The sequence below is a fragment of the Triticum aestivum genome, chromosome 3B (assembly GCF_018294505.1).
Source record: "Triticum aestivum cultivar Chinese Spring chromosome 3B, IWGSC CS RefSeq v2.1, whole genome shotgun sequence".
Classification (NCBI taxonomy): Eukaryota; Viridiplantae; Streptophyta; class Magnoliopsida; order Poales; family Poaceae; genus Triticum; species Triticum aestivum.
Window position 1 is genome coordinate 2,640,685 of NC_057801.1, and position 9,136 is coordinate 2,649,820.

General features: G+C 45.3%; 2 protein-coding genes across 2 annotated transcripts; both read left to right on the forward strand.

Moving 5' to 3' along the window:
- Window positions 1-282: 282 nt before the first annotated feature.
- On the forward strand, window positions 283-2,231 carry LOC123068166 (isoflavone reductase homolog IRL). The gene is made up of 5 exons (XM_044490646.1): window positions 283-697; window positions 926-1,063; window positions 1,149-1,392; window positions 1,485-1,688; window positions 1,775-2,231. Exons 1-5 carry the CDS (start codon window positions 500-502, stop codon window positions 1,939-1,941), a joined length of 951 nt encoding a protein of 316 aa, XP_044346581.1. The 5' UTR covers window positions 283-499; the 3' UTR covers window positions 1,942-2,231.
- Window positions 2,232-4,274: 2,043 nt separating this feature from the next.
- On the forward strand, window positions 4,275-7,910 carry LOC123068167 (subtilisin-like protease SBT3.10). The gene is made up of 9 exons (XM_044490647.1): window positions 4,275-4,481; window positions 4,634-4,777; window positions 4,870-5,059; window positions 5,143-5,307; window positions 5,501-6,114; window positions 6,214-6,284; window positions 6,368-6,634; window positions 6,722-7,014; window positions 7,115-7,910. Exons 1-9 carry the CDS (start codon window positions 4,380-4,382, stop codon window positions 7,660-7,662), a joined length of 2,394 nt encoding a protein of 797 aa, XP_044346582.1. The 5' UTR covers window positions 4,275-4,379; the 3' UTR covers window positions 7,663-7,910.
- Window positions 7,911-9,136: the final 1,226 nt, after the last annotated feature.

Below are 9,136 nucleotides of genomic sequence, written 5' to 3' on the forward strand. Positions count from 1 at the left end.
GCTGTGACCGCTGACGTGGAATGTTTGTTTTTCATCAATCATTCAGATTCAGTCACCAAGAGTGGTGGCGGCTTGCAGCAGGGGTCACTACATCATATTCAAATGGGATTTAAATTTGTACCCAGGCTAGCTAGGTGTGTTTATCTGATAGATCCATTATTCCAACTTTGCCTTACATCAGTGCTGAGGTCACCTAGCTAGGAGCCATTTTGGTTTGGTTTTTGCTTGCCGTAGATATATACATTGAACATCCTTGCCTTGCCTTGCCAACAGTCCTATAAAAGGCCTTGTAAGGCTTCAATACAAGCAGAGTAGTAGTACACTACACGGAAGGCAGCTCCTCTACTTCTTAGGTGTGTGTAGTACGTGCATCAATCCTGTTTGTTCGATCCTCAGAGAGCTACCTACTCGATCGCACCACTTGAAATTGCAGCCAAGGCCTTGTAATTGTAGCACACCGAAGCTAGCAGAGCATTTGGTATTTGAATCGGGAGGAACTATGGTGCTGGACAAGGAGGAGGAGAGGAGCAGGGTCCTGGTAATTGGTGGCACAGGTCACATTGGGAAGCATATCGTTGCTGCGAGTGTCCGCCGCAGCCACCCGACCTCTGTCCTCATCAGGGATGCTGCACCGGCTGATCTGGCCAAGGCGCAGCTCCTCAAGAGCTTCATTGATTCCGGTGTTGCTCTCATCAAGGTCGTATAAGATTAATATCATTTGGTGTTGTCTGCCTTCCTTTCAGCTACTCTTTGTTTTTCATGGTTTTCTGTGTGGATTCTAATTTCTTTTCTGTCTGATGAGTAGGGAGATTTATTTATTTTCCTTATTTTTATGCGAAAAGAGTTGGGAGATTTATTTATTTTCCTTATTTTTATGCGAAAAGAGTTGGGAGATTTATTATTATTATTTTTGCGAAAAGAGTAGGGAGATTTATTTGACCACGACAGCCTCGTAAATGCCATCAAGGGTGCAGATGTCGTGATCTCGGCCGTGGGGACCTGTCAGCTCGACGAGCAGACGAGGATTGTCATGGCCATCAAGGAGGCTGGCAATGTCATTAAGGTCAGTGAGATTATCATTTTGTCTTCTTTGTTGATCGAAAGATGGATGCAAATCGATCAATTGCTGAATCAGAGTTGCTGCACAGAGGTTCCTGCCGTCTGAGTTCGGCTCTGACCCAGAGCGGGTTCACACCGTGGATCCAGCGGCCACACTGTACGCTGGTAAAATCAGCCTTCGCCGTCTGATCGAGGCGGAGGGTATACCTCATACATATGTCTGCTGCAACGGGTTCGCCGAAACCTACCTTCTGAGCATCGGCGATGTTACGGCTCTTGGCGCCGGTCCTCCGTCCGACAAGATCACTGTCCTAGGCGATGGAGATGCAAAAGGTAAGCACGCATCATATCGTTTTTCCTGCCACTGTAGTAAATCAGCGCTGTCAGTTACATCCTGTGTTGATCTGTACTATTGATGCACGCAGGGGTGTTTGTGGTGGAAGAGGACATAGCTGCCTACACGGTGAGAGCGATCGATGATACGAGGACCCTGAACAAGATCCTGTACATGAGGCCGCCGGCGAACATCGTGTCCCACACCGAGCTCATCGCACTGTGGGAGAAGAAAGCGGGAAGGACTTTCCAGATCGCTCGCATCCCAGAGCCGGATCTCCTCAAGTTGATCAAGGGTAGGGTACATCCATCTCATCATTGTGCCTCCCTTGAGAATGTACTCGTAGCATCTCTTTGTTGACATGCATGTGTGACCATGCAGAGGCGGCATACCCTCTCAACATGATGCTGTCCCACTCGCTCTCCGTGTTCGTGAGGGGCGACCAAGCCAACTTCGACATCGAGCCATCCTTTGGTGTCGAGGCCACCGAGCTGTACCCTGACGTGAAGTACACCACCGTCGATGAGTACCTGGACCGCCTCCTCTGACAGTTCTTGGCTGGATGGAGCAATAAAGATGATGGAGCAATAAAGATGATGGAGCAGTGGCCTCTCCCAAATCCAATGATGTGTGTGGTCTTGTGTGCAAATTCACCAGAAAGAAAAGAAGAACCTCTGCGTTCCTTGCTAAAACAAACATGATTTGTGGCCGTGTACGGTACGTATACGGAGCAGTCACCGAATAAGATTTGTATATAGGCTAGTTTAAATACCCATGTAACCCCACGGTGTAATACCAGATCAAAAAAGCAATAAAAATCTCGCGTGCGTGTGGTGTCTCGGCGAGTTGTGTGCCATCGGTCGATCCAGCCGGCGACTTGTACGTGAGAATCAATCCACCTGGGTGCTTGTTTCCATGACCTGTGCGTTGCCTTGTGTACTCACGTACGTGTCTTGGATCGGAAAGTAATCGATCTTGACGTGTGCATCGTCGGAAAGTAGGCGACGAATCATATCGGAAGGCTTGGCCAACAAGCAAGGAAGTGGGATGAATTTCTCGAACAAAGTTTTAAAAGGCAGCAGCAAGCTGAGCAGACCTCATACGCCCAAACTGGGTATCCAGATTTTGATCAGAGAAGTGCACATTTTTACGTTGCTACTACTGGTGCACCAATTTTTACACCCTTCAACTTTATTGAATTTAGTACTCGATGTAAAATACACTTCTAATTGTGATCACTAAGTGCACGCCAAAAAAGAATTATGATCACTAAGTAAAAGTTATCTGAATTAAATGAGACGGAAGATCGATGTCGGACGGAATATCGTCTTCAATGCAGGAATGTGTAGGTCAACTGAGGTGTTTGCCTTGTGATCAGGCCCATGAAAATATATGGCGAGACGCAAGGAAGGAAGGGGCAGCTAGTGTTACGACGAGGAGTAGGATTACTGGTGGCAGCGGGTTGTTGAGCCCGGTGCGGTGTTCTCTCCTTATGGGTCTGTCAAGAGTCCGGTATTGCCGATCGCAGCTGTAATTTGTAACACTCTCTCCTTCTTGATGAAAATGACAGGCAACTTTGGTTGCTTGTTCTTGAAAAAAAAAATGAGATGATACACATATTCAGTGGACAAGTCTGTGCGTACACATGTAGGTTCTCATCGTCTGTTGAGGAATCACGATCAATCAAACTCCAACTGCTAACTAGTAGTGCTGCTAGTACACTGACAATAACATCCACGAACAAGACTGTTCCACCATCATGAATGCATGGAAGTTGATCGATTTGGGTTGTAATCTTAATGATCAGCATCGCTGGCCCATCAACCACTCACCAATTCAACCGCCCCTAGCTAGCCAAGTCAATTGAGTGTAGCTTAGATAGTTCATCTGGATTTAAGTCATGAACCTGACATAGGGGCTTGCGTTTTTATAGAGGATATAGATGTATCCACAATTCATTTAGAGTTACTTATTAGCCTATTTCTTACACCATATGTCTATTCCATGAAATTCTCGAGCCGAAAGATGAAAGCACATGTTGTGTTTCATGTTGCATTTCTTCTATCGAAAATAGAGGAATGTGCCCTTCTATCAAAATCCAATTTGAGGCGATAAAATAAACCTGAATTCCTGTAGTAGAATGAATAATTGCAAAGCTTTCAGTCTTGTTTCTCTTGAAATAAATAAATATTATAACTCTTGAAGGACATCTATTTGTCTCTTCTCGACAGGAGCTAGATTCAATTCTACCTTTGTTGTTCCATGCACGTTGATTGGTCGATCCAGACCCAAGATGTTCTTGTTGCAACAAATGACTGTACAAAAAATGATACTATGATATATCTACATCAATAGATCCCCTAAATGGTATCGATAGACCCTAATAGCGGATGACAAATCAATCGTATCAACCTATATTTTATAAGTCTTTCATAATCTCACTTGCCTAACTCGTATTCAGATGACTATCTAGTGAGTGGCGCAGCTAGAGGTTGGACAGGACACATGTTCTACCAACTGGATATGTTGCCCATCAACTCGTTACTATTGGTACAGTGACAAAAACCTCATCAGACGACGCATGTACACACACACACACACACACACACACACACAAGAGAGAGAGAAATCTAGATAACGGAAAGTTGAACCTTTTGAAGATCCATAACCTTCATATAGAGAAAAAGTCTCTTGGTCATTATGAGCGTAATTGACGCTGGGGACACCGTGTTGGCACCTTGATGCTCATGCTCATATTATTTTTCTTGAAAGAAACTGCAAATAATTCAGATGAAGAAAAGTCCGACCATTCGAACATCAATAACTTTCTGCTGGAGAAAAGTCTGAACTGAAAAACCAAAGTTCAATCCTGACAAATTCAACTAAAGCAACATTTCTACACACTCTGGTGTCTACTATAAATACGATCCCTCAATAGCAGTGATGAGACCCATCACAGTGCGCGTGAGAACCACTAGCTAAAACAATGGGTTTCTCTTCTTCCTCTCGGCGCTCACGCGTAGCTTCGGTGCTACAACTTTGCCTTTGCATGCTGTTATGTAGAGTACAGGGAGGATCATCTCACGGGGTAATTTGTTTCTTCTTCTTCTTCTTCTTCATTTTGATGCATACAAATATTTTTTATTATTATTTAGTAGAGTGCATAATGAAGACAATCGCGAACAAACCGTCATAACATGTGAAATTTAACACCCACGACTAAATCAACTTCTTCCATAGCAACCCCTTGAAGAAGGGATAAACACCCTCGTGCCAGCGCCATCATGTTCGGCCCGAGATAGCCTAGACAAGGATTTTCATCCAGATTGCTGGGACCAACCAACGAAGACCATCACGGCAAAGAGAGATCCATCTTCATATGAGGTAATTTCTGTTTATTTAGTTAATTAACGGTGGCGCTCGATACAAGCTAACCCTGACATGCATGTATATATGCATGCATCTGTTGTATTTAGCTCTACATAGTTTACCTGGGCGAAGTAAAGCATGGACACCCCAACCACGTCGTGGCTTCGCACCATGACATGCTCACCACCCTTCTCGGAAGCAAGGAAGAATCTATGGCCTCTGTGGCGTACAACTACAAGCACGGCTTCTCAGGCTTCGCGGCCATGCTCACACCAGAGCAAGCAAAACAACTTGCAGGTTGGCAGCATCGTGATCATCTACTCTGATTATAAATCTCCGAGTTTCACTTGCATCATAGTATATTTGAGGTATGTATGCAGAGGTTCCGGAGGTCATCAGCGTTGAAAAGAACAAAATTCACACGACGGCCACCACGCGAAGTTGGGACTTTCTTGGCCTCAACTACCAGATGACTAGTACTAGCAATGGGCTACTCAAGGGAAGCAAATATGGAGAGGATGTGATCATCGGGGTGGTTGACACCGGTTAGTATTTTAATTAAATGTTGCCAAAAAAATTAGAGGACCAATTGCAAAAGAGATAAGAAGTCTCTTTCTTTAGGGAAAAGAGATAAGAAGTCCTGATGTGATGGCTATCAACAATTGATTTTTCAACTCAATAGAGATGGTCACCCCAATTTTAATTTGGCATCATTTCTTACACAAACTCGGTAATCAGGGATATGGCCGGAGTCGAGGAGCTTCAGCGACGAAGGGTACGGGCCGATACCGTCAAGGTGGAAAGGAAAGTGCCAACTCGGGCCAGACTGGGGCAGCAACAATTGCAGTCGGAAGATCATCGGCGCCCGCTTCTACACCGCCGGTGTGTCCGACGTGTTGCTCAAGATGGACACACTCTCGCCTCGTGACAACAACGGACATGGCACACACTGTGCGTCCACCTCTGCGGGCTCGATTGTGGAGGCGGCTAGCTTCAATGGCCTTGCCGAGGGGGTTGCAAGAGGAGGCGCGCCGCGTGCTCGCATTGCTGTGTACAAGTCTGGGTGGGGTTCTGGCTCTTTTAGTATCGCGAGTGTGCTAGCCGCTATTGATGATGCGATCCACGATGGAGTGGACGTGTTGTCGCTCTCCATCACTGGCGAGGAGCAGCTCGCCTTCGGTGCTCTACACGCGGTTCAAAAGGGGATCACCGTGGTGTACATAGCCGGCAACGATGGACCTAGGCCACAAACAGTTGTGAATATTTCGCCGTGGGTCATCACCGTGGCGGCGAGCAAGGTTGATCGGTCATTTCCGACCGTGATCACGCTGGGAAACAAGCAACAAATAGTGGTACGTACCTACAGAATTAATTGGGAAAAAATAAGCATACAACCACAAGAGGGTGCACACAATCTTCTACAAACTAACTCTAGGCGCTATGTTTTGCAGGGACAATCTCTATATTACCAAGCGAAAAACTCATCCGGGAGCAGTTTTGCAGGTCTTTTAGTTGGTGCAGGGTGAGTAAATTAAGCTATATGTTGGTTCTTTGAATCTGTCTGGCAATTCTAAAGCCAACTTCACTTTGCGTTTCACTTTTTAGGTGTACCGCGGATAGACTGAATGGCACAGACGTGAGAGGGATAATCCTTTTCTGCTTACCATTGAAAGACGATGCAGGCACACCAGTGAGTACTTTTGATTATGCGTCACAATACGTCCGAAGTGGCGGGGGATGTGGTCTCATTTTCGCCCAATATACGACGGACCTTTTAACCATGACAGCATCAGTTGCTTGCCAAGGCATTGCCTGCGTTCTTGTGGACCTTGACACCGGGGAGAAGATAAGAAAATACGGGGGCGTCGCCGGGTACGTAGTTTCATCCACATTTCTGCAATGAGAGTTCGATCAAGCAAACCCTTTTGATCAATGGAGAGAATCTTTTTGTTTTGTAAGGAGCTCTGCAGTGGCAAAGATCGAACCAGCACACATCGTTGCCGGGAAAGAGATACCAGGACCAAAAGTGGCAGCGTTCTCCTCAAGAGGGCCATCACGCCATTACCCCGACATTATCAAGCCTGACATAGCTGCGCCTGGAGCCAACATCTTGGCAGCAGTGGGAAATTCCTACGAATTTAAGGATGGGACATCAATGGCAGCTCCGCATGTATCCGGCATCGTTGCGCTACTGAAAGCTGAGCATCCACACTGGTCTCCTGCCGCGATAAAATCAGCCATCATGACCACAGGTAAAAAGCGCGCACCAGATACCAACCATAACTGTGCAGAGTTTTAGAACATCCAAGGGTTCCTAGTTCATCATTTATTTATTTTTGCATGGTGATGAAGCCCGTGTAACCGACAATCGTGGCATGCCGATACTGGCGGAAGGGTTGCCCCGGAAGATCGCTGACCCGTTTGACTATGGAGGTGGCAACATCAACCCCACTGGTGCAGCCGATCCCGGCTTGGTCTACGACATCGATCCCCGTGACTACAACAAATTCTTCAGGTGCACCATTGTCAGGAGGACGAATGCGAGTTGTGACGCGACGATGCTACCGGCGTACCACCTGAACCTACCCTCCATCGCGGTGTCTGAGTTGAGGCGCCCGATCACTGTGTGGAGGACGGTGACGAATGTCGGCGAGGCCGACTCTGTGTACCACGCAGAAGTCCAATGCCCAGCTGGAGTCATGATGGAGGTCGAGCCGACGGTGCTCGTGTTCAACGCCACGGACAGAGTCCATTCATTTAAGGTGAAGTTGGCACCTATGTGGAGGCTGCAAGGGGACTACACCTTTGGCAGCATTACTTGGCGGAAGGACCAAAAAACCGTGAGGATTCCTGTTGCGGCCCGCATGACGATTCAAGATTTCTATGCAGATGTTGCATAAGTTTTCCAGGTGGAACATATGTGTAAAGGAAATTGTGCTCTTAATCAATACTAGCATTAAATAAGAAAAACAAATGGATGCATATTCTCTATAATGGCCCGAGGCCTTTTTCTGTTATGCAAAAAATCGTATATGCAATATAGCGGCTAGCACACTAAGATAAACCACTTAGTTTGAAAAACTGCTTAGTGGTGTGTGATTTCAACAATATTCCAGAGGTATATGACTTCTATGTTCCTTAGCTTAAATCATTCTATGATTGTTTACAATTCTGTCATCTATTTTACATGAGGGCTAGATGGTGGTCTTGGAGCAAGAAAAGTGTTGAGTCCAGGCGCATTATGGTACGACTAAGACCGAGTTGGGCAGGAGCAAGCGGTTGGATTGGCCCGACTCTTCAAGACCAAATATACTCGGCTTTGTCTTCATCAAGTCATAAAATTCGACCCTTAGTTAGCATCATCAAAACTAGAGCATGCCCAGGACAAACAAGAACATATAATTATCAATGTTCTAAATAGTGGGTTATGCAAAATAACGGCGGGCCTCCAAATCAGATATAGCGGAGCTATAACGGGCTATTTGCGAAGGCAATCATTTATCGGAACCCGCTGAAAAGGCTATAGCAAAGCTATATATAGCATAACCGGCTATTTAAAACTATGATAATAATCCCATGTAGACACAGAGCATAAGTACAACTACAGTTGTAAACAATCTGAAAGAAAGCAATGGAGACAAATGGGAATATTCTGGATTCGTAGATGTTGGATGCCAAGCAAAGTTTCAGATTAAAATTCATGGATGCGCAAAAAAAAAAACAATTGAGTAGAACCCACTCCAAACCCCATGTGTTTGCTGCACTATGGTAGTCTGAGGTATGTTTGACTTGTATTGTGGCACTTTGCCCCACATTCAAGCATTGGGATTTCATCAATGCTATGATTTCTCCATAAAAAAATAAAATGTTTTTCAACGCGGTACAATTGTTGAAGCTCACATACACGCATATACACTCACCTTTATGAATGCTCGCACATTCTATCCATATGAGCGCTTTCAAGATACTGTGCCAACACAACATCATGACATTTACGAAGTCATCATAGGCGTCTCGTAATCGACGGAAACGTCTCCTCCCACTAAACGGACATCACTGGAAAGCGTAAAATAAATTTAGAAAAATACAATCACCAATGCCAAGTACTTTATGAGTCTTGACCTTGATGGCTCCATAAGAAACCTAACCATCCGAGCTACGCTCGGCTCGCACTGTGATTTCGACATGACGCTGACTAAATAACGCCAAATCCAAGCCAAATCCAAACATTTTTGTAATGGAGCCAAAATTTTACCAGCCCCTGAAATTCGTGCCGCGGCAAATATGTGTTCCAAAACAGATTTGTTTTGAATAATTTGTAAACATAATTTAGCTAAAGCAAAAAAAAAAAAAGAAAGAAAAAAACAGGAGAGG

Excerpts from the sequence above, each read along its gene's own strand:
- LOC123068167 (XM_044490647.1), top strand. The coding sequence starts at position 4,380 with ATGGGTTTCTCTTCTTCCTCTCGGCGCTCACGCGTAGCTTCGGTGCTA. Across the intron at positions 4,482-4,633 it reads AGGGAGGATCATCTCACGGG|CAACCCCTTGAAGAAGGGAT; the intron begins GTAATTTGTTTC and ends CTTCTTCCATAG. Across the intron at positions 6,635-6,721 it reads AAATACGGGGGCGTCGCCGG|GAGCTCTGCAGTGGCAAAGA; the intron begins GTACGTAGTTTC and ends TTGTTTTGTAAG.
- LOC123068166 (XM_044490646.1), top strand. The coding sequence starts at position 500 with ATGGTGCTGGACAAGGAGGAGGAGAGGAGCAGGGTCCTGGTAATTGGT. Across the intron at positions 1,064-1,148 it reads AGGCTGGCAATGTCATTAAG|AGGTTCCTGCCGTCTGAGTT; the intron begins GTCAGTGAGATT and ends GTTGCTGCACAG. Across the intron at positions 1,393-1,484 it reads AGGCGATGGAGATGCAAAAG|GGGTGTTTGTGGTGGAAGAG; the intron begins GTAAGCACGCAT and ends TGATGCACGCAG.